Source organism: Hemitrygon akajei, chromosome 10 (assembly GCF_048418815.1).
Source record: "Hemitrygon akajei chromosome 10, sHemAka1.3, whole genome shotgun sequence".
Lineage (NCBI taxonomy): Eukaryota > Metazoa > Chordata > Chondrichthyes > Myliobatiformes > Dasyatidae > Hemitrygon > Hemitrygon akajei.
Window position 1 is genome coordinate 172,867,415 of NC_133133.1, and position 24,821 is coordinate 172,892,235.

A 24,821-nucleotide genomic window follows, 5' to 3' on the forward strand; every position below is an offset into this window, starting at 1 on the left:
TTACTAACTTGTTGAAGTAGTGAAATCATTTTGAAGATGTGACTAAACACATTGATGAAGGTAGAGTAGTAGAAGTAGTGCATATGGATTTTTAGCAAGGCATTTGACAAGGTACCCCATGCAAGGCTTATTGAGAAAGTAAGGAGGCATGGGATCCAAGGGGACCTTACTTTGTGTATCCAGAACTGGCTTGCCCACAGAAGGCAAAGAGTGGTTGCAGACGGGTCATATTCTGCATGGAGGTCAGTGACCAGTGGTGTGCCTCAAGGATCTGTTCTGGCACCCCTTTATCTTTGTGACTTTTATAAATGACCTGGATGAGGAAGTGGAGGGATGGGTTAGTAAATTTGCTGATGACACAAAGGTTCAGGGTGTTGTGGATAATTTGGAGGGCTGTCAAGAGGTTACAGCAGGACATCGATAGGATGCAGAAACTGAGCTGAGAAGTGGCAGATGGAATTCAACCCAGATAAGTGTGAGGTGGTTCATTTTGGTAGGTCAAATATGATGACAGAATATAGTATTAATGGCAAGACTCTTGGCAGTGTGGAGGATCAGAGGGATCTTGGGGTCCGAGTCCATAGGACACTCAAAGCTGCTACGCAGGTTGACTGTATGGTTAAGAAGGCATACAGTGCATTGGCCTTCATCAACCGTGGGATAGAGTTTAAGAGCCAAGAGATAATGATAGATAGATAGATAGATAGATACTTTATTCATCCCCATGGGGAAATTCAACTTTTTTTCCAATGTCCCTTACACTTGTTGTAGCAAAACTAATTACATACAATACTTAACTCAGTAAAAAATATGATATGCATCTAAATCACTATCTCAAAAAGCATTAATAATAGCTTTTAAAAAGTTCTTAAGTCCTGGCGGTAGAATTGTAAAGCCTAATGGCATTGGGGAGTATTGACCTCTTCATCCTGTCTGAGGAGCATTGTATCGATAGTAACCTGTCGCTGAAACTGCTTCTCTGTCTCTGGATGGTGCTATGTAGAGGATGTTCAGAGTTATCCATAATTGACCGTAGCCTACTCAGCGCCCTTCGCTCAGCTACCAATGTTAAACTCTCCAGTACTTTGCCCACGACAGAGCCCGCCTTCCTTACCAGCTTATTAAGACGTGAGGCGTCCCTCTTCTTAATGCTTCCTCCCCAACACGCCACCACAAAGAAGAGGGCGCTCTCCACAACTGACCTATAGAACATCTTCAGCATCTCACTACAGACATTGAATGACGCCAACCTTCTTAGGAAGTACAGTCGACTCTGTGCCTTCCTGCACAAGGCATCTGTGTTGGCAGTCCAGTCTAGCTTCTCGTCTAACTGTACTCCCAGATACTTGTAGGTCTTAACCTGCTCCACACATTCTCCATTAATGATCACTGGCTCCATATGAGGCCTAGATCTCCTAAAGTCCACCACCATCTCCTTGGTCTTGGTGATATTGAGACGCAGGTAGTTTGAGTTGCACCATATCACAAAGTCCTGTATCAGTTTCCTATACTCCTCCTCCTGTCCATTCCTGACACACCCCACTATGGCCGTGTCATCAGCGAACTTCTGCACATGGCAGGACTCCGAGTTATATTGGAAGTCTGATGTGTACAGGGTGAACAGGACCGGAGAGAGTACGGTTCCCTGCGGTGCTCCTGTGCTGCTGACCACCGTGTTACAGCTATATAGGACCCTGGCCAGACCCCACTTGAGTACTGTGCTCAGTTCTGTTCACCTCACTACAGGAAGGATGTGGAAACTATTGAAAGGGTGCAGAGATTTACAAGGATGTTGCCTGGATTGAAGAGCATGCCTTATGAGAATAAATTGAGTAAACTGGGCCTTTTCTCCTTGGAGTGACAGAGGATGAGAGGTGACGTGATAGAGGTGTGTAAGATGATGAGAGGCATTGATCGCATGGATAGTCAGAGGCTTTTTCCCAGGGCTGAAATGGCTAACATGTGAGGGCACAATTTTAAGGTGCTTGGAAGAAGGTACAGGGGCGATGTCGGGTAAGTTTTTACGCCAAGAATGGTGAGTGTGTGGAATGGGCTGCCGGCAGTGGTGATGGAGGTGGATACAATAGGGTTTTTTGCAAGACTCTTGGATAGGTACATGGAGCTCAGAAGAGTAAAGGGCTATGGGTAACCCGAGGTAATTTCTAAAGTAAGTACATGTTCAGCACAGTATTGTAAGCTGAAGGGCCTGTATTGTGCTGTAGGGTTTCTATGTTTAATTTAATTTTTACTCCTGGCTGTTTCTGGCATGTCCAAGGCTAAAAGCTTGAAACAGCAGTCTCCTGTCCCAATTAAGCAGAGTGGTGTCCCAAATAATCAAAGACAATCCAGGCTACTTTCTTGATTAGTTTTTGTTCTTTAAGAGTTGTCTCAAATAAGCGGCAGCCCCCAATTAACAAGAATCCATTATATTGGCTTGTTTATTTAAAAAAAATCTATAATAAATTAAATTTTGAATTTGTTTCAGGATCCATCTGTCAAATGTTAATCACTCAATATCTTTTAACTTCAAATTTTTTGAAGCAGAGTTAAGTTTTGCTTCATTTAACAGGATGTGGATAGCATTTGCCTTTGAGAGCTAACATTTACTGCTCATTTATTTTGATTTCTCAAAAATGACGTAAAATGAATCTGAATATTTTTGTGTCAAAGAGACACAGTGTCTTGTATTGTGGTAAGATTTCAGAGTACATATCTACATTTTTCATTATGCTGGGATATTACTCCATGACTAATTAATACCAGTTGTAATATTTAATACAAGACCTTGATTAAATGGTGATAAAGTTATTAGTTTAGAATTTTAAAAAAGATATTGGTCAAAAAATGATAAAATTATAGCTTAATGTGATATTTTTCAGAACCTTGTTGCCATTCTTGTATTGTTTCCCTTAGTCTGAATTTCCCTTTAATAGAAATAATTAATTCAGTTAAGTATGGCAGAGCATGAGTGAGATTACTGGGAGTCAAATTTGATATGCATTTGACATCCAGTCAATTCAAGAATGGGGAAATGCAAAATTAACATTTGATTTGGAATTGGCTGTCAATATATTGCATTTTGTTGGCACTATCAGCTGATTTTAGAGTTTATGTAACTGATTGCTGCCTTCTACTTGGGATATTTTATACTGCTGCTTTTCAAGCTCTGAGTTGGTTTAGAAATCATTCTTCCTTCTAGACTTTTCCTGGATTTAGATGGCTGAATTGAATTAAATGGAAAAATTCAGAATGAGTATATTTGAGAACAATGTTGATTAGTCCACAATTAATAGTGATGGTGAATTTTGCTTACGAAGTTTGAAAATTTAAAGCGTATTTGAAAGTGGTATCTGATTGGGAAACAATGGCAATGTAGCATTTTGCAGTGGTAATTGAGAAATGCCCTGTTTCTTATTTGAAAGCGAATTGATTTTAACAGGGAAATGCAACAGGGAAGCCTTCTCTAAAGTGTCCAAAGAGACGTTTGTTAGGCCGTTGTATATCCATTGCTCTTTTAAAGTGAGTTATGTTTAAAAAAAAAAGATTGTAAAGCACTAATTCCACTGGATGGTTGCATATGCTGATTGCTAGATTTTAAAACAATCTATGAATTTAAAATGCTGCAGGTTTTTCTCTTGTGATTAGTTAGGATGCAAATATATTTATCTGGCCAAGTCGTATAAGCAATGTTGCATACTTTAAGTAGATCCCTTTAAAAGGATCCTGACTAACTTCTGGTTGCTTCAGTTCTAGGTGAACAGGCTTCAAGAAATTTTTTATAATTTATCTCAAATTATTCTGTTAAAATGGATATTTAGAACCCTAAACTGTAACAGAGAAACATAAATTATTTATTTAATGTGGGGATCGATATATATCTGCAATCATGTAGAATTAAGCAGCCACAGTCCTAGATGATTCCTCTTTACTTTTTCTTTAAAGGAAAGCTTAAAAAATGTTAAATTAAATACTGGAGAATGACATATGGAATTCTTTTGCACACTTAACTCATAAATTTATGGCCTAGCTTTAATATGTGTTTTCACTGTGTGTATAACAATTAAATACAAATTAGAAATTTGTTTAGAAAAGCATATTTAAAATGCCTCTTGTGTCTTCTAGTTTTGGAAAGACAATATTGAAGATAATGAAATACGAGAGCTCATTATTTTTAGGAACAATGGATCACAAGGTTAGTGAAACTTTTTAAAGGCTAAACAAGTGCTTATCTGAACAATTGATGTTATTTATCGTGAATAGTAGTTTCAAATGTATGTTTTTATGGATGTATGGTAAGAATTAATAATTACACGTTTATAAATGTCTTTTCCTAATTTTCAGGTCCTAATCTGTTACATTATTGAGTGACAGTCATATCGGTGATTATTCCTAAAGAGACAGAAAGAATACCAAGAAATTGTTTTGGTACAAATTTGCATTTATGGCTTTGTAACCAGGTTTTTATTTAATATTTTATGAACTTTTTTTCCATTTTAGGTGTAGATATAGAAATGGACGTGGGGAAGTCTTTATTTCACCCTTCTCATAAACTTGGCATTAATGATGTTGAAGGGCAACGGGTGCTTCAGATAGCAATAATCCTTCGCAATTTGTCATTTGAAGAAAGAAATGTGAAGTTATTGGCAGCTCACCGTACATGCATCCGGTTTCTTTTGTTGTGTTCCCATTGTCAGTATGCTTCTCTCAAGCAACTTGGGCTAGACACATTGGGTAACGTTGCAGCTGAGGTATGAACTTGTAGTATTTCAGTTATTAAAAGTTATATATATTCTTAATTATTGCAAAGTGCAATTTAAAATTGCAAGATACCAAAAATATTTTAAAGATAAAAATAAATGAGAGGGTTTACACTTTATTAAATTTTTGCACATTGGATGGTCAATCAAAACATAAGTAGATTTTTAAAAAAGTATAGGTAGCTTCCTTTATTTTTACTTATGTCTATGTGATCTAGGCTCCACTAATCTCAAATCTTCAACAATTGAATATATTGGATACTGTCCTTGGCATGTCATAATGTTTCTAATCTGTCAGTGCCTTTCTCTTTTAGCAGCTTGCATAAAATTAATTTTGCCCTTGCTGTTGTTTAATGTAAATCCCACATACCAGCCCAACAATGGAAACTTTTCAACCTTCCTTCATCAGAAATCTCTCTATCTGTGCTTTAAATTTATTTAAAAGCTGTTTCCAGCACCCTTGAGGTGACTTTCAACCCCCATATTTGAAACTGTGATATCCTATTTCTAAGTTCTTCCACAATTTGAAACCTATTCTCCATATCCACTCTGTTGAGATTTCTTATGATTTCATTGGGTCAGGCAGGATCTCTGGAGGGAAATTAATAGCTGATGTTTTGGGTGATGTTTGAGCCTCCACCTGAAATGTTGACTATTCATTTCCTTCCACAGATCTTGCCTAAACTGCTGAGTTCATTTTAGATTTTTGCTTCTGCAGTCTCTTGTGTGTCTGTTTCTTATGTTGCTCTGTGCCTCACTTCCTCAACTACTGTTCAGCCTTTCCTAATCAAATAACTCCTTCAGTTCCAGGTATAAAGCAAATAAACCTTCTCTGAATTGCCCCCAGTACTGTAATATCTTAAATAAGTTTTCCAGATATGGTCTTAAGAATGATGTATATGTGCCCATACTTCTATATTGAATTCCTCTCACATTAAATGTTCTTTTTTTATTTACTTGGTTAATTGGCCTAGCAGCCTTTGTTAATTGTGCATTAGGGTACCCAGATCTCTCTGCATCTTGATTGTCTCCATTTAGAGAAGATGGTTCTTTTAATTTTTATTTGCTGAAATGGGCGATTTCATCTTTCTATTATATTGCATTTGTCTAATTTTTGCCCATTCATTTAAACCATCCATATGCTTTTGTAGTCTACAGTCTAGAACATGTGGTTGTCAGGTGTAGAGGAGTGAAAGGGGGTGAGGGACTATTAATACGAAAAAAAATATTCCAGCCATGAGTATTATCATCTTTGCTATTTTTTTTTTGATAACAGTGCTAATGTAGGTTTTTTTGTTCATATAGTTTTAACACTTCAGGAATTGAGTTGTTGAGAAATGGGACTTCTGGGAAAATAGCACGATGCTTAAAAACTTTAAATTAAAAAAAAATGGACAATGGAAATGTGCCACTGTTAAGGTCTGAGAGAAGGAGGGCAGTTATTTTGGTGGTGAGAATCATCGACTAAATCAGCTTTGGAAATGAGGGAACCCAACACGTGGCAGAAATGATTTGGATCATGCAGAACCAGGAGAAGGTTGGCAGGAAATTGTTGAAGGTTTTGGAGGAAGATTGGTTTTGATTTGAAAACTAAGATATTGGAAATAATAAAGCCAGCTGAAGAGGTGGCATCAGATTGGTTACTGTACTGTGACATATTGTTCAGATGGATTTCAGGACATTGAGAAAAGGGACCAGGCAATAAAGTTGTGCTTTGACTTTTCCCACAAACCCTGATGTTAAACTGGAAGCTCAACTTTAAGGTAGAAAGCCACTATTTAAATGAGTGATTTCAAGAGGCAAAAGAGCTTTCAGCAAATTGCAGCAAGACATTGTCTTCTCATGGTAATGTCCTTGATAGAGATTTGTTTGATTACATATTATATTGTTACATCAAGTTACAATATAATGATCTGCTATAGAAGAGCATTTAATAGCCTTTACTATTAAATTTGTACTTGGTTGTTTAGTTTTTTTGTTTACCTGAAAAAATAAATATGAATGATAATAGCACAGTGCACAAATTAGATTGTGTACATACTATCTAGCACCATTAAATATGGATATGATACCAACCATTCATTTGCTTAGACATTGAAATTCTACTTTTCTTGGTAGTAGTTGGAATTAACCATATAGTTAATGGATCTTGATTTTATTCCTGTGAGTTTATACATAAATGCTGAAACTTGGCTCTTCTTGGTATCTTAAATTGAGGATGTGAGATGGGCTTTCTGCAAAGCAGAAAACAGCTTTGGCATTTTGGATGTTGCTATTAAAATGTAGAGCTCCTTAGTTAAATTTGCTCTCCCATTCCCATGTAACTAATGGCAAGTGTAATTAACCACAGCAACGTCCATCCCATTACACTGAACTTGAGTAATGATAGTCTGGCCTCTTGTTTGCTTCACATTCATGTTGGACTTGCTTTCAAGCTTGGAACAGCTTTGTAAAATCTAAATCAATTCTGTTGCTTTACTTTCATCACAGTATCAATGATTGTCAGAACTAGGAAATTATTATTGTAAAGCATTGTAACATGATTTCAGCAATGATTAAAAACAAAATTGGCTGTTATTTAATTCTAGTAAGCACTGGAGCAATTTGAACTTTACTTTTAAATGTCAATTTCATAGTGAAGTTGGATGTTAAAATCCTACTTGGCGTTCTGATTCACTTTTGATGTCTCTATCAAGGACATTACTGTTGATTATCAAGTTTTGAAACCCAGTGACAAATAATTAAGGCAAATGCAGATAGAAGATTGTATATATTGAAGAGATTAATATTAATTTGACTTTTTGTTTTTAATCTTACAGCTTCAGTTGGATCCTGTTGATTTTAAAAGTACACATCTAATTTTTCATACAGTAACAAAGTGTCTTTTTTCCTGTGACAAGTGTTTGAAGATAAGAGGTAAGCAACTTCAATAGAAGTTTCATTTTTTTAAAAAAGTTTATACGTACATTCCCTCAAACCTACTTTTTGTGTGTGTGATTTCTAGGTATGGAAATACTAGGAAACCTGTGTAGAGCTGAAGATAATGCAGACTTGATATGTGAATATGTGGATCAGGAGTCATACAGGGAGATCATATGCCATCTAACTTTACCTGATATGCTGCTGGTAATCTCTGCATTAGAGGTGCTATATATGCTTACTGAACTAGGAGAAGTACCCTGTGCAAAGATAGTTAGTGTGGAAAAATGTGTGGGTAAGTATAGTGAACTTAACAGGTAAAAATGGGAAAATAACCTCATTATTTCAACATCTTTACAGCTTGATATCTCACAATCTTAGATTTGAGTAGAGCTAAGTAAATTGCAGCATGTACTTTCGAATGTAATTAGAAAAAATTGATTTTTTGTGGCTTGTTATATTTTCTTAAAACAAAATGGAGATTATTCTGCCCATCAATTAACACTGATTAGTCTCATCATTCCCAGTCCCCCCCATCCACCCCCACCAAATATTTTCTCTCACATGCCTGTGAATTCCAATATTGATTTTACTGTTAAACACTAATTTTAAAGTGATCAATTTAATCTGTCAGTTAGCATCTTGGGATTTGGGAGGAAGGTGGAGCATTTGAGGGAAACCTACAGAGTGACAAGGAGAACGTGAAAATTCTAGACAGCGACAGAGCTTGGGATTGGACCTGGAGCTGTGAGTCACCTACACAACTCGCTCTACCACTGTGATCATTTATATAGGAAAAATAACTGGCATCAATTCATAATGACGAGTGTAATATCCAAGCATGTGTAAGTTACAGACAATGTTTTTTTTTGGGAACAAAACCAGAACATACTTTTTTTTTAAAAAAAAAGTCCAGCAGGCCTGCCATCAGTGGGGCGGGGGGCGGGGGGGGGTGGAAAACCGTCAATGTTTTGGGTCAAGGACCATTAAGCAGAACTGTAGAAGTGATAAATTGCAGGAAGTCAAAGGGATAGAGAGAACGGGTGATATTTATGATAGTGTAGGTTAAAGTTATTAATGTTATAATTACTTTTTTAAAAAAACTGGCTGTTGGAGATGGAAAAAATATTGAGATAGCCACACTATAGAGGAGAACAAAAACAGAGTGCTTACTTAAAACTATTAAATTAAATACCAAATCCAAACATCTTCAGCCCCAAAGGGAAGTTGAGATGTTGTGTTTCAAGCTTCTATTTTGGACCAGTGTAGGAGGTTGAGGTTAGAGTAATGCAGAGAATTAATGTGACATGCCTGTAAGCTTTGTAGAATAAAGTTAAGGAAACATTTGCTGTGAGAAACAGCATTTGCAAAGAGTTAATAAAGTAAACTAATTGTTATTTTGACAATTTTAGTCTGGAAAGCTTCTGTCACTTTAATTCTCCACACACTGTTGCTATGACTGCCTATGTTACTGCAATGTTGCCCAATATAAGCTTGAAGAATGGCACCTCATCTTCCATCTGGGTACATTGAAGTCCTTGAAACTTAATATTGAATGAACAATTTCATAATCTCTCTGTCTACAAGTATTGTTTGTTTCCATTTTCTCTTCTGTCTTTCATCTTGACAATCTTGGTCTGTCCCCTTTAAAGACATTCTCTTTTATTTTCTATTTCTTTCCCCTCTGCAACTTACCTTTTAAAATGTAGAAAATAACAGGAAGAGCATGCCATTTGTCCCTTTTGAACCTGCTTCATTATTCAGAATGAGTACGGTTAATCCTTTATCACAGTACTGTATTCCTGCTCTCCCTTTGTGTCTATCAATCGCCTTAGATAAATTTGTCAACTTGATCTTAAAAGCCTTTTTGTGGTAGTGAATTTCACAGATTCAGCTCCCTTTGAGTGAAGAAATTTCTTTTCTTGGCCCTAAGTTATTTTCCCTATGGGCTGAGATTGTTCTGTCTCAGGAAAGCAGCTAACAAAATTGAGGATGCCTGGTCATTGTCTCTTCTCCCAATGGGAAGAAGATTTAAGAACTTCAGAGAGCATACCACCAGACTTGTAGACCGTTTCTATGACAATAGAATGGACCTCTCATGCTAAAAGATGTCTTCTTGATCATACAATCTACCTCAATGTTGCCCTTTTGCTTTCTTGGTGTACCTACACTGCAATTTCTCAGTAACCTCAATGTGAAATTCTGTATTCTTTGGTTAATCATCTCATTATTATGCATGGCCTGATATGTCTGAATGGTGTGCATAACAAAAACATGTACCATATCTCAGTGCATGTGACAACGATAGGGGAACAAATAGACTGCATATTCTCATCTAGGGGAAACACCCTCCCTTATCCTGAACTTCTAGCCTCAAAGTAAGATAAATTTATAATGCACAAAATTAAAACGATAGTGTCAATTGATTTATTAAAAACAGCTTTGTTTCTTCAAACAACACAAACATGGCTGAAATGAAACGCACAGAAGACTCAAAAATAACCATTTTAAGTACATCTGCAATTTGTTGCCTCATTCACAAATTCTAATTCACAAGCATTTCAGAGAAAAGTACAAAATGTTTCTACATATATCAATTTGAGGTTATGCTCGATAAGTTACCAATTATTCTATTAAATTCTAGTGAATACATTTAGTCAACCCAATCTATTAATGAAATTGCCCTAATAGTTTGTTTTATCACTTTTTAAATTCTGATGAAGGGGGTTTTTGACCCAAAATGTCAACTGATGCTATCCGAAGAATGGTTCCATCATTCTGTTATATTTGGTTTGGATTTCTAACATTTTGCCCCACTGATTTTATGGAAATCATTTACAGTTGGCTTTGGATGTTCCATCTTTTGTGGCACATTAGCTTTAATATGCCCTCTAGCCTTTACCAATGAAAACAGCATGTATTTTGCTAAAATCAAAAATAGGCTGTTTTGATGACATCATCATCTTCAAATGAAAAGGGTATTAATTAAAAGAACAATTAAAAGGGGAACAAAAATAATCTCCTTTTACAAAAAGACACTGCACTGTGGTGGTGAAAATGTTTCCAAAATATATTGGGTTCAGGTAATGCATGTAAACCACCAATTAATAAAACTGCTCTGTGGCATTTCTGCTAATTGCTGGTTTATATGAATCAGGAAATACCAGGTATACCTGATTATACCAATCAGGTATAATTGGTGGTTTATACCTGAATTGATATATTTTGGAACATTTTGTACTTTAGTTTGAAATGTTTGTTAATTTGAATTTCTGAATGAGGCAACAAATTGCAGATATATTTAAATTGACTTTTTAACCCTTTGTTTGTGTATTGTGTTTCACCTATATTTTTGCATTTTTGGGAAACCAATGTCAGTCAAATCAATTGACAGAACAGTTTTAATTTTGTACATTATAAATTTATCTTTCTTTTGAAGATTTAAGATTTTGGAGAGAAGTTTGAGAAGTGAGAAAAGTTAGAATTAGAGGGGAGAGTGTTTAGGGGATGGGGGAAGTGATTCACATATGAAGGGCCTGATAAGAATCACAAGATTTAGGTTTTGCATACAATTATCTGAAAAATTATGTTACAAAATAGATGAGGATGACAAGAAATGATAGTAGTATCGGGCAGATTAAGGAAATGTGGTGGTCTAGAATTATACCTAGATGGTAAGTTGAAACTTGTTAGGAAATTAATATGTAGCATTTTACACTTATTTAGTGTCTTTTAACTTGGACAAACATTTAAAAGTGCTTCATTTTGTCACAAGTTTCAGTCCTTGGGAGAGGGTTAAGTCAAGTGATCCAAATCTTTGGAAGAGACTGGACAACTTGTGTTGTTATGAAAATTTAATATATTGATAAAAATGGACTATGCACAAATTACATCTGAGAGCCTGTAATATAGGGCTTCAAAATAGATTGTCAAATGACATTGAATCCAGCCTGGTGATTTAAAAGGTGATAATGCTTAGAATATGCAATGAAATAAAAAGGGAAAGTTAACTTTCTTCTGCCTTGCAAATTTGTGATATTTAAAGAACAGCATTAAGCAAAAGAGGCTGATTGAGAGGTGGTCATAAAGACCTATAAAATCACGAGGAACACAGTGTGATTGCAATTAATCTTTTTCATAGGCTTGGGAGATATCGAGCTAGAGAGCATGTGTTTAAGGTGAGGGAGAAAAGATTTAAGAACAACTTGAGCAACATTTTTACATAAAGGGTGGAAAGTATGTGGAATATGCTGTCAGATGGAATAGTTGAAGATGGTGTAGTAATGACTTTTAAAAGACAGGTGCATGAATAGGAGAGGTTTAGAAGTTATGGGCAGAATGCTGGAAAATGGGACTAGCTTGTATCTACCATTCAGGGTGCCAAATATTCTTTCCTGGTGAGGCGACACTTCAGCTGTTAGTCTGTGGGGGGGGGGGGGGGGGTCATCTATCATATCCGGTGCTCCCAGCTGAGGTCTCCTGTATATCGGTGAGACTACTTCGCTGAGTACCTATGGTCCATCCGCCAGAAAAAGTGGGATCACTCCATGGCCACCCATTTCAATTCTATTTCCCGTTCCATTTCGACATGTCAGTCCATGGCTGACTCTACTGCCGCGATGAGGTCACATTCAGGTTGGAAGAGCAACACCTTTCATTCTGTCTGGGTAGTGTCCCCTGATTGCATGTATACTGATTTCTCAAACTTCTGGTAATTGCCCCCCACCCCCCACCATTCCCATTCCCATCCCCATTTTTCCCCCTCTCACCTTATTTTCTTACCTGCTCATCAATTCCCTTTGGTGCTCCTCACCTGTCAGATACCCTCTTCTCCAGCCCTTTATCTCTTTGACCTATCAGCTTCCCAGCTCTTTACTTCACCCCTCGCCTCTCTCGGTTTCATCTATCACTTTCTCCTCCCCTCCCCTCCCCTCCCCCCACCTTCTTGCTCTAACTTATCTTTTTTTTCCTGTCCCGATGAAGGGTCTCAACCTGAAATATTGACTGTACTCTTTTTCCATAGTTGTTGCTTGGCCTGCTGAGTTCCTCCAGCATTTTGTGTGTGTTGATGGGATGTCTTGTTTGGCACGGACCAGTTGGGCTGAAGGGCTTGTATCTGTGCAGAGTGAATTCATGGAAACAAGCCCTTTCTAAGACTGGAAATTTGTTTAGTGCAATAGAGTGAAAGGCTTTGCGGCAAACGTTCTCCTACAGCTGTTTTGCTTGTAGTTATTTGCAACTTAATGATTTCTGTAAAGTCATTGGCTTAGATGAAGCACAACAAATTGTTAGTAATCAAATCGATAAAGCCTACTCTCATTTGAACATAACTGACAGCAAAAAAAAATGGAAAAGGGACCTGTGAGAAATTAAATGTTCTTTTTTAAAAAAAAAGTGTAATGTAGTGTTTGAATAAGTATGAGATTCACACTGAAGAAGATTGAGCTTTCTGTTGCATTCCAAATGCATTGTCAACAATTTAGCTGATAAGTTTATTTCTAGGAGCCTTAAGTAGCTAGAATGACACACCTCCCTTCATTTTGGTCAGTTTTGTTAGCTGATACTGGATTGGACAATGTTATGATCTCTCATTTTCCAAGTTAATAAAAGGTTTTATTTTGTAGGTGGTGCAGGAAAGGGGAATAAAGTTCTGGATCTTCATGTATTGTTTTGTGAACTGATTAGAACATTGCAGATGTTATACAATACAGCAATATTTCCCATTATTTGTACATAAGAAATATTCTTTTGGGTAAAAGTTAAAGGAATTATTAGAAACTGTTAACATAATCCAGTAAGGTGTGATTACTAAAGAAAAGAATGGCTTTTGAGATCTTTTCTGGTCCTCGTCTCCTACCAGCACTTGGCCAGATATGGCAAATCCAAACACAGCTGCAAGCATTTCAGATCAGCTGTTACATATTCCTGTACAATATCCACAATCAATGTCATTGAGTTTCACAGTTTAAAGAAAAATTCACCTTGTATTCACATCAGTTTCTCAGCAGGAGAACGTTATCTCTGACAAATGAAGTTAATGAGTACTCTTATTCAAATTTTAATTAATTTCTTTTTAATATATAACTTCTTAATATTTAGTTTTTGCACGATTTTTAATCTCTTCAGCATTGTGCTGCTGCTGCTGCTGCTAACTTAACAAATTTCATGACACATGATGGTGATAATAAACCTGATTCTGATTCTAAATTGTAAATTTAATAAAAACAATTGTTACATTATATGCCAAAGGTTAAATTCAAATTTAGTATTGGATATATTCAATAAGCAGTTTACTTTCTCTTGCCAGATATGTTGGTATGTCTTGTGTCAGTGGACATCCAGTCATTTGGGTCTGATACATCTACTACCTTCAAACTAATAGAATATCAGAGTTCCAACCACCAAGTAATTTCTGAGGTCAGACCACAAGCAATGGAGCACTTACAACAAGCGCCAATCCAGACTACACCAGCTTCAGGTATATGGTCAGCAATAATTTGAAAATAAATACATTTCAAGTGTTGGAAATCTGAAATCTAGAACTCCAAAAAAAATCAGACTGATGATTGAAATTGAATGTTTTGTACTCCAGTACTTTTGGTTTCCATTTCGACTTGTCTGCTGGAAAACTGATTTAGCTAAGAGAACTGTCATGTTTTCTGTTTTTGCATTACAATTTCATAACTTTTTAACTTCAATGTAGTGAATGGTCACTAACAGCTTCAGTAGTCCCTGAACGGGGGAGGAAGCTGAACGAGTTTAAAATGAGGGACTTGAATGGACTGAAGAACATTCAGATATATATCACAAATGTACACTGAAATTAATTCAGCATATTTGATCTTTATAACTAGAGTATTATGTGTTAATACTTCTAACTAGTACTACTTATTAAACAGTAACTTCCAGTTAATACTTTTACCAAGAAAATCAAAAGACAGAACTCTATTAATCAAACAGATAAAAAATGTTGTGACTATTTAAAAGTATCACATAATGAAAATGGAATTTGTATCACTATTTCGCCATCTAAAGCAATGTGAGAAAATAACTTGTGTTGTGGTAGAGAGAAGAGTCAGATACAATGTTTCCTCTTGGCTACATGGATTATGTAAGAGCTAAGCTTTGACATGATTCCTTCTTTGTGGCCACAAGCCCATGCCGCTGAATTTTTTTTTTAGGTAAACAAAAATTGACAGGCCCCACACACTAATTGTATCTGACACTTACAGCATGTCTTTAATGTGTTTCATTCTCTACCACATACCTACCAGTTGAGAACTCTGTCCAGTACCTGACAGTGGTTCACCTTGGAATCGAATTAACCATGACTGAGGAAAAAAATTATCTTTAACTAAATTTATGATATCCAGGCGAATGGAAATTGTTTTAAAATGTTATATTGGGAAGTATTTTCCCTGCATCTTTTAAACAAAAATCACATGAATTTGCCTGTGTGATGTGCGTAAATCTCGTGTAAACTATTTTGTTTCCATGCTTTTTTATTTAAAGGTTTTCTTTTCAAATTATATCTTCCACATACAAACACTTGGGTCTCCCTAACTGTAGTTGCACAATGATGAATGGTTTACATAATCTTCTTCACAGGACTCCCTGCATGCCATTGGTTTTAACCTCACATTGACTTTGATTTTTAAAACCCACATTGCCCATTTTCTTCTTTCTAACATTTCATCCTCTACTTTTTTTCCTTTTATGATCATAACTTTGTGCTGTTGAATGATTTCAAGTAGACTTAATCATTTCACTTGTAACAAACCAAGTAAACAGAAAGAACTTTGGCCATGTCCTTGCAGGGTAGTTTATCTTCAGATGATTGTAGTAAAGTTCTGGACATATCTGCTGTTAGTACATTCAGTTTGAGGAAATTAATGTGGTGTCTTAGAGGAGCTATATGTAAAATAACCTTTATTAGCAAAGACATCAAAGCTATCCAGTTACAAGCTAGTTGTTTAGGTTTGTCTAATAGGAATTTCTACATTTATTTCATTATTAGTACCTCTTCATCATAAAATTGATGACTTTTGGCCACAATTTTTTTTTTTACAAAGTAACACTTGATACCAAGCTATCTTGGGTAGCAGCTATGTCATTTGGGCAACTGGTTAATTAAAATTCATTCCCAAATATTCTCTAAACTTGTTAGTCAACTTCCTGTACACCACCAGAATTTTTAAACTTCCAACAAATAATTTGGCTCCACGCTAGGCCAGCCATTTGGCCTTTATTCCTAACCAACATGGACATGGTACGGCTGCTGGAAAATGACTGCCATCTTTCTTTGTTTAACAGCAGAGACCAGGCATATTCTCACAGAGAGGAAGGAAAATTTGGAGGGATGTTTTTCCTGGGGCCTTGTTCATGCACTTCCTCGTGACTTGGAGAATGGTCTGTGGCGTGGGGAGACCTGAAAAAGTGTAAGGGGAGAAAATATAAACTTACAACAAAATTTAGAAGCATTGTAGCCTTAAACTAGGCAGTAGGGATTTGTTCACTGTGGTTGCTGTATACTCTTGATTATTTTTTTAGATATGTATATCTCTGTCCCTGATAATCTATTTTATAGAAGCTTCCATGGATGGAAGGTCTGCTCTTGAAGGAGAAATGGAAGTTGCCCACTGTAATTTCTGTTCTCCAAAGAATGGTTTTCAGATAAAAATCTGTGGTCTCTTGACAAAAAAAAAAGCTCTTGATATGGCCATAGTGGTAGGGATAGGTGAGTTGAGTGGGATGGGGCACTGGGGAAGGAAAAAGTAATTCCTTTAATGGTGTTTAAGTTGAAAAAGAAACAGTCACCAGCTATAATGGAGTAAGTTATTGTTTTTTGCAAGCTGAAAAGAAAAGCACTGGACCATTTACAGATAACATCATTGTCTATCCCTTCATCTCCAATCTTTGTTTCTTCCTCTGCTTTCTTACTGATTTGTTTTGTGGCATATTTTAGCTTTACCCTCACCACCAAAAGATATTGAAGGCACATTTAATACCTCTTACAATTGTGATTTATTTATCTAACCATTAATTTTCAAGCAATAGTTTTCTGCCCTCACATAAGAATGTGAATTCTGGAGCAAATAGCTTCCTGAAGTCATAAAATCCTCATTCTCTCTGGGCTTTTGCCATCATTAAGTGCATAGTGAAGGCTAACTTCTTAGCAGTGTATTGCCAGTGGACTGCATGAGAGCAGAGGATCACTTTTTTAAAAAAATGCTTCCCTTCCTTGTATCTTCTCCAATTGGCCAGAGAATTTCAGAAGCTGTTCTGTTACACCACCTCCTGGTGCTAAGCACAGGTCACCTCCAGTAGGCAATTCAAGATTCTTCCAGCATTGTAAGGAATCGAGCCACTTATTATCCAAATGATGACACAAGAGCATGTGGTGACTTTTGAGAGTTTCTGCCTGCATACATACAATTAGGTAAACCCAAGTGTTTATATGCGTAGTTATGCTTGGAGAACAGAACTTACAATGAGGAGTAATTTCCCTTTATTTTGTAGTTTGAAAGTATATGAATAAAACATAAGCGTAAATAGCTATTTATCAACATTTGTTCAAATTGCTCTTAAACAATATGCCTTCATTGTATGTTATGCCACCAACTTGCTTCCTCTATTATTGATCCTTTTTTTCCTCACTCGCACAGCACCAAGAGTTGGCCCTGCAGCAGTAACCCTGCCAGGAATGGAAGTTGACAGTGAAAAGTTCTGTTGCCAGTGGTAAGTGTAAATCCTTATGACAAATAATCCTTGATTAATATTATGTATTTCAACAGTAGTCATTGAAAGCATGTATGTTATACATTGTTAATTATATGACAATCTGGTTCTGCCCAAATACAGCAACACTTTGTAAATAAAATACTACTGGGCTGTTTTCAAAGAGCAAATGGGAAGATGCATTTGTAGCGCAATACTTCAGTTCATCTTTGACTTTTGTTAATCTACTAAACATGAAAAATCTACTTTTGGTCCAGTTGTTTGAATTATATGATTTATAAAAATTAAATGCAGTGGATTCCATATAATTAGGGCACATTGGGACTAGTACATTTAGGCCTAATTAGCTGAAGTTTCATGGAAATTGTTAAAAGGTATAATTTCTTAAAAAAAGACAAACTGCCATTTAACTGAGTAACAAATGATGTATTTAAATGAAGCACAGAACAAATTAGAACACTACCAACACTACAGATCAGTGCTTTAGTTTCTCATAGTTACTGATGGAGGAATTCATCTAATATGTGCTGCTGTGTTCTTTAGATTGAACTAAATTGGCACCAACACCTAGTACAGATAGTGGATTGCCATCATAAAATGCTTTGGACTCCAAATCTTCTTTGTAATATTAAGATAATTGTTGGTACCTTAATCCTTCATAATTTCTTTCTTGTTGAAGTAGTGAATTCATTTAATTTTTACTCCTGGCAGTTTCTGACCTCTCTAAACCTGAATGCTTGAAACCATAGTGAGTAAAACCGTTCTAAATTGTCTTGCTTCTTATTTCTTAGCAACTATCAGTGATGAAAATCACTGCTTTTTGAACACAAACAACAGGCACTATTTCAAAAACTGTTTGCTCTAAGCATGGTATACTGTCTAGTGGCCACGCAAGTGCACGCAATGGACGCTAATTTGAAACTGTTCGGCAGCAGTTTTCTGTCCCAATTAAGCACACAGTGTCCCAAATAAACAAAGGGAATCCGGGCTATTTTCTCAATTACTTCTTGTTCTTTAAGAGTTGTCCTAAATAAGCTGCTGCCCTGATTAATTGATGGCCCAATTAACTGGAATCCACTGTATTGGGATAAAGTGCTATATCCTTAACAACCCATGGTGATTTAAATTTAATACATGGAAAATAACAAGTACTTTCACTACGGTTCAGATTAAATATTTAAGATTTATAGGTTCTGCATTTGGAATCTCTATCCTTTAGCCCACTTGCGACTCTTTAGAAAATAAGCTGGGTTTAAGACCAAAGCAATTCATACACTGAAAATAAATTTAACCTTTAGATTACTTAACTCAGGAATTAAGCTCTAGTACATTAGTGAAAAGTGAATGAAAGGATGGTTTGACAGTGAAAGCTGAAGGAAAGATGAAGGAAGTTTATGTGAACACTGGGCTGTCAATTGCATACAAATCGCTAAAATATAAGTTGTGCAGTTTATGGACCTTGGAGTGCCGTGGTATAAATTCAAGGTGTTTGTGTTCACGTTCCATGGCTGAGGTTGTTGGCCTTGACAGAAAGCACAATTTATCCTTCAAGAAGTAAGCTAGCCCAATTTAAATTGTTTTCTTGACATTACATTGTATATAAAACATGCATGAACTATCAAGATACATGGCGTCATTGTGCATTAATCTGAGAAAATTTTATTAATCTTGGTTTGCTCTTCTTGTCTAGGACATTGCAGTTATTTTTAGATTGATAATTTTTGTTGATGGATGATAGCATGTCAACATTTGAAATGGTTAAGAGACGGCCTTTATATCGTGATGTATTTTGCATATATTTACATGTTTTGACTGATAATGGACTGAAAAATTGGACTATTCTTTAGCCCATGCAGTCCAATTTTTAAAAAAAAAGATAGGGTAGACATGACAAAATTTTATTTTTCTAATAAATATGCATGAAAATTAGTTTGATTTTAAAAGCGCAATATTCTTTTGATTATTGTTTTGACATTGGAGAGGGTTACAGAGAAGATTCACTAGAATGATTCTGGGAATGAGAGGGTTAACAAATGAAGAACGTTTGACCGCTCTTGGACTGTACTCCTTGGAGTTTAGAAGAATGAACGGGGACCTCATAGAAACATTTCAAATGTTGAAAGGCATGGACAGAATGGATGTGGCAAAGTTGTTTCTCATGGTGGGTGAGTCTAGTACGAGAGGGCGTGACTTAAGGATTGAAGGGCGCCCATTCAGAACAGAGATGCGAAGAAATCTTTTTAGCCAGAAGCGGCAGTAAAGGTCAAGTCACTGGGTGTATTTAATGCAGATATTGATAGGTATCTGAGTAGCCAGGGCATCAAAGGTTCTGGTGAGAAGGCGGGGGAGTGGGACTAAATGGGAGAATGGATCAGCTCATGATAAAATGGTGGAGCAGACTCGATGGGCCAAATGGCCAACTTCTGCTCTTTTGTCTTAAGGTCTTATGATCTATCCACTTCCCACCAAGGCAGCAGTAAAGTGAAATATTCCCATGGTTGTAGAATGAGTTCACTCTAATCGTCCATTGGGGTACTCGAATGTTTTGGGATTTTCAGAAGCTGAAGCTTTGTCAAGCATTTTGGTGCATGATGTTTGGCTTTGTGTTAGACATCAGCCTTGTGCAAGATTTGGATGCTGGGGCCAGGGCTGTAAGTGGAGGGCCAATGAGATGCAGGGCTCATCTAGGGAGGCTAATTGGGTGGAATTGAGGAATGGGAAAGGTGTAGTAACACTTATAGGGGTGTATTATAGACCACCTAATGGGAAGCGAGAATTGGAGGAGTAAATTTGTAAGGAGATAGCAGATATTTGTAGTAAGTACAAGGTTGTGATTGTGGGAGATTTTAATTTTCCACACATAGACTGGGAAGCCCATTCTGTAAAAGGGATGGATGGTTTGGAGTTTGTAAAATGTGTGCAGGATAGTTTTTTGCAGCAATATATAGAGGTACCGACTAGAGAAGGGGCAGTGTTGGATCTCCTGTTAGGGAATGAGATAGGTCAGGTGACAGACGTATGTGTTGGGGAGCACTTCGGGTCCAGTGATCACAATACCATTAGTTTCAGTATAATTATGGAGAAGGATAGGACTGGACCCAGGGTTGAGATTTTTGATTGGAGAAAGGCTAACTTTGAGGAGATGCAAAAGGACTTAGAAGGAGTGGATTGAGACCATTTGTTTTATGAGAAGGATGTAATAGAGAAATGGCGGTCATTTAAAGGTGAAATTTTGAGAGTACAGAATCTTTATGTTCCTGTTAGGTTGAAAGGAAAGGTTAAAAGTTTGAGAGCGCCATGGTTTTCAAGGAATATTGGAAACTTGGTTCGGAAAAAAAAAAGGAGATCTATAATAAATATAGGCAGCATGGAGTAAATGAGGTGCTCGAGGAATATAAAGAATGTAAAAAGAATCTTAAGAAAGAAATTAGAAAAGCTAAAAGAAGATACGAGGTTGCTTTGGCAAGTAAGGTGAAAATAAATCCGAAGGGTTTCTACAGTTATATTAATAAGGGAATAATTAATATTCCCTTAGAGAATCAGAGTGGACAGCTATGTGTGGAGCCGAAAGAGATGGGGGAGATTTTGAACAATTTCTTCGGTATTCACTAAGGAGAAGGATATTGAATTGTGTAAGGTAAGGGAAACAAGTAGAGAAGTTATGGAAACTATGATGATTAACGAAGAGGAAGTACTAGAGCTTTTAAAGAATATAAAAGTGGATAAGTCTCCGGCTCCTGACAGGATATTCCCTAGGACCTTGAGGGAAGTTAGTGTAGAAATAGCAGGGGCTCTGACAGAGATATTTCAAATGTCATTAGAGACGGGGATGGTGCCGGAGGATTGGCGTATTGCTCATGTGGTTCCATTGTTTAAAAAGGGTTCTAAGAGTAAACCTAGCAATTATCGGCTTGTAAGTTTGACGTCAGTGGTGGGTAAATTAATGTAAAGTATTCTTAGAGATGGTATATATAATTATCTGGCTAGACAGGGTCTGATTAGGAATAGTCAGCATGGATTTGTGCGTGGAAGGTCATATTTGACAAATCTTATTGAATGTTTTGAAGATGTTACGAGGAAAGTTGACGAGGGTAAAGCAGTGGATGTTGTCTATATGGACTTTAGTAAGGCCTTTGACAAGGTTCCGCACAGAAGGTTAGTTAGAAAGGTTCAATCGTTAGGTATTAATATTGAAGCAGTAAAATGGATTCAACAGTGGCTAGATGGGAGATGCCAGAGAGTAGTGGTGGATAACTGTTTGTCAGGTTGGAGGGTGGTGACTAGTGGTGTGCCTCGGGGATCTGTACTGGGTCCAATGTTGTTTGTCATATACATTAATGATCTGGATGATGGGGTGGTAAATTGGATTAGTAAGTATGCAGATGATACTAAGGTGGTGGTGTGGATAATGGTTTTCAAAGCTTTCAGAGAGATTTAGGCCAGTTAGAAGAGTGGGCTGAACGATGGTAGATGGAGTTTAATGCTGATAAGTGTGAGGTGCTACATTTTGGTAGGATTAATCCAAATGGACATGCATCGTAAATGGTAGGGCGTTGAAGAATGCAGTAGAACAGATTGATCTAGGAATAATGGTGCATAGTTCGCTAAAGGTGGAATCTCATGTGGATAGGGTGGTGAAGAAAGCTTTTGGTATGCTGGCCTTTATAAATCAGAGCATTGAGTATAGGAGTTGGGATGTAATGTTAAAATTGTACAAGGCATTGGTAAGGTCGAATTTGGAGTATTGTGTACAGTTCTGGTCACCGAATTATAGGAAAGATAACAAAATAGAGAGGGTACAGAGAAGATTTACTAGAATGTTACCTGGGTTTCAGCACCTAAGTTACAGGGAAAGGTTGAACAAGTTAGGTCTTTATTCTTTGGAGCGTAGAAGGTTGAGGGGGGACTTTATAGAGGTATTTAAAATAATGAGGGGGATACATCGAGTTGACGTGGATAGGCTTTTTCCATTGAGAGTAGGGGAGATTCAAATGAGGACATGATTTGACAGGGGGCAAAAGTTTAGGGGTAACACGAGGGGGAATTTCTTTACTCAGAGAGTGGTAGCTATGTGGAATGAGCTTCAGTAGAAGTAGAGGCAGTTTCGGTATTGTCATTTAAAGTAAAATTGGATAGGTATATGGACAGGAAAGGAGTGGAGGGTTATGGCCAGTGGGACTAGGTGAGGGTAAGCGTTGGCACGGACTAGAAGGGCCGAGATGGCCTGTTTCCGTGCTGTAATTGTTATACGGTTATATGGCTGCAGGACAGGGCACTTTCATTAGACAGGGAATGGGGGAGCTGAAGTAGAGGATGTGGCGTTTGTATTTTGTGCGTGGTGTGTGTTTGTGTTTTAGACACTGCAGCCTTATCTCTAGCCACTTTGAACCTACTTACCATTGAACCAAGACAAACCTGATAGATGTTTTATCGTGATCATTCCTAACTAAAGGAATTCTGGCACTCTTCAGAGTGATTTGGCTGTGAAAATTATAAGAAAAGATGGGGACAAATAGAGTATTTGAACTATTTTAAATAATTTTAGTTACACCTATGTACTCATATTTCCAGGAGTGAGAACACTAATGGAATCAGTACTGAAGGGGCTCTGAGATGCATTACTGAGTGTACTGTGAACCCGATGCAAACTTCTGTACTTTCCACTGTTGTGTAGTCCTGTGTCGAGAATTTGACACGTACCCTTGCCCTCCCACTGTTGCATGCTGCCATACTGGGAGCTTGGCACAAAACCTAATCCTTTGCTGATGCTCCTGCAGCAATGAATCTCCCACAGCTTGGTAAGGAGAGCCTGCCTGTGTGTAGTGGTTTTAGGCCGGCTGGGTGAGTGCTGCAGCCGCTCACTACTGACGTAGGGCCTGTGGCTGCACACTGCCCATCACGGTGAGTGGAACTGGAAGCACCTACTACATGTGTTTTCTGTTTGGATGCTATAGTGTTCCTCAGCATTACCAGTTGAATTAATAGAAGCCATTAACTGACACTTTATTTGGCTGTTTACCTGTCTATAAACCGGGGTTCTCAATCTCTTTTTAATGTCATGAACCAATACTATTAAGCAAGGGGTCCATGGACGCTAGGTTTGGCATTTGCTGCTGTTATAGTAAGAGGCTCAAGCAATGACTGCTGTTGATCCTGTCACCACAGAAGTATCTCTGGGCTGGTGAGAGCTGTGCAGACAAAATGAAGAAATACAGAAATGGCATTTGCTGTCCAGATTGTTAACACATGGTGCAGGTGTTGCCTCTCCGCAGCAGTGGCCCACACTCCTCATACCTGACACCTTCAACCTTGGTCCTGAGCAGTGGTATCTGTCCCCCAGCGCATCAAGCTCCAGCCTTCACTGGCAGCCTCCATCCTGAATTAGGGGTGATTCACTTCTGGAGAAGTCCGGTGAAAGGCAGCCATTTGCACCATCCAGATTCCCAGCACAGCAGCTGTGAATGTGGCCATTCACATGGCTTATTGACACATGTCTTTTGGAACTACACAGGGGATTGTACTTATGTTTGGATATGAAAACCAGGCATGGTAGTAATGAGGGGCGGCTCGGTAGTGTAGCCGTTATCGTGATGATGTTACAGCTCATGGCCTCTGAATTTGGAGTTCAGTTCCGGCGTCCTTTGTAAGGAGTCTGTTTGTCCTCTTCGTGGATTGCATGAGTTTTCTTCATGTCCTGTGGTTTCCTCCCACAGTCCAAAGTTGTACTAGGTAGGTTAATTGGTCATTGTGAATTGTCCCATGATTAGGTTAGGGATAAATTGGAATTGTGGGGGTTGCTGGGTGTCACAATTCAAAGGACTGGAAGGGTCTATTCCACGTTGAATCTCTAAATAAAATAAAACACCTCATTGCTCTGCAGGTTAATGATAAACAGGGTACCAATGTTAATAAAACCCATTCTGATATTTGAGTAAGATTTACACATTGATTTTATTTAGCTGAAAAATTACAAAACTTTCAAAATCGGAGTGCAGTAATTTTTCTCAGACTTGAGATTAATCTTTGCAATCGCTTTTATGGCATCAATCAAAGTATTTCTGAAGCTCATTCAGACAGGGACCAGAGTGGCTTTAACAGTGATCTTTAGCTTGTTAACTACTGCAGAAAGAAAGTGTGTGCAGTTGCTTTGTAGTACAAAGCGAGCTGCCAGAGGGAATGTTTCTGGATAGCTCTCAAACCTAATGATTGATTTCAAATGCTTTTCACTATGTCAATATGTGTATGTAGTAACCTTTAAGATAAGTAATGGAATATACTTAAGGTCTGTGGTGGCCAGTGCTATCATGTTTGCTGTTGTGCACTGGGGCAGCAGGCTGAGGGTAGCAGACACCAACAGAATCAACAAACTCATTCGTAAGGCCAGTAATGTTGTGGGGGTTGAACTGG

At 37.5% G+C, this 24,821-nt stretch overlaps 1 protein-coding gene across 2 annotated transcripts in view; it reads left to right on the forward strand.

The window, feature by feature from the left end:
* arid2 (AT-rich interactive domain 2) overlaps positions 1–24,821 on the forward strand; it is a 126,945-nt gene that overhangs the window by 75,418 nt on the left and 26,706 nt on the right. For both annotated transcript variants that reach the window (XM_073059721.1, XM_073059720.1), the window contains exons 7-12: positions 4,123–4,192; positions 4,498–4,748; positions 7,577–7,673; positions 7,762–7,971; positions 13,984–14,154; positions 17,342–17,414. In XM_073059721.1, the coding sequence (XP_072915822.1) occupies positions 4,123–4,192; positions 4,498–4,748; positions 7,577–7,673; positions 7,762–7,971; positions 13,984–14,154; positions 17,342–17,414 (872 nt within the window). The remainder of the gene's footprint in view (positions 1–4,122; positions 4,193–4,497; positions 4,749–7,576; positions 7,674–7,761; positions 7,972–13,983; positions 14,155–17,341; positions 17,415–24,821) is intronic.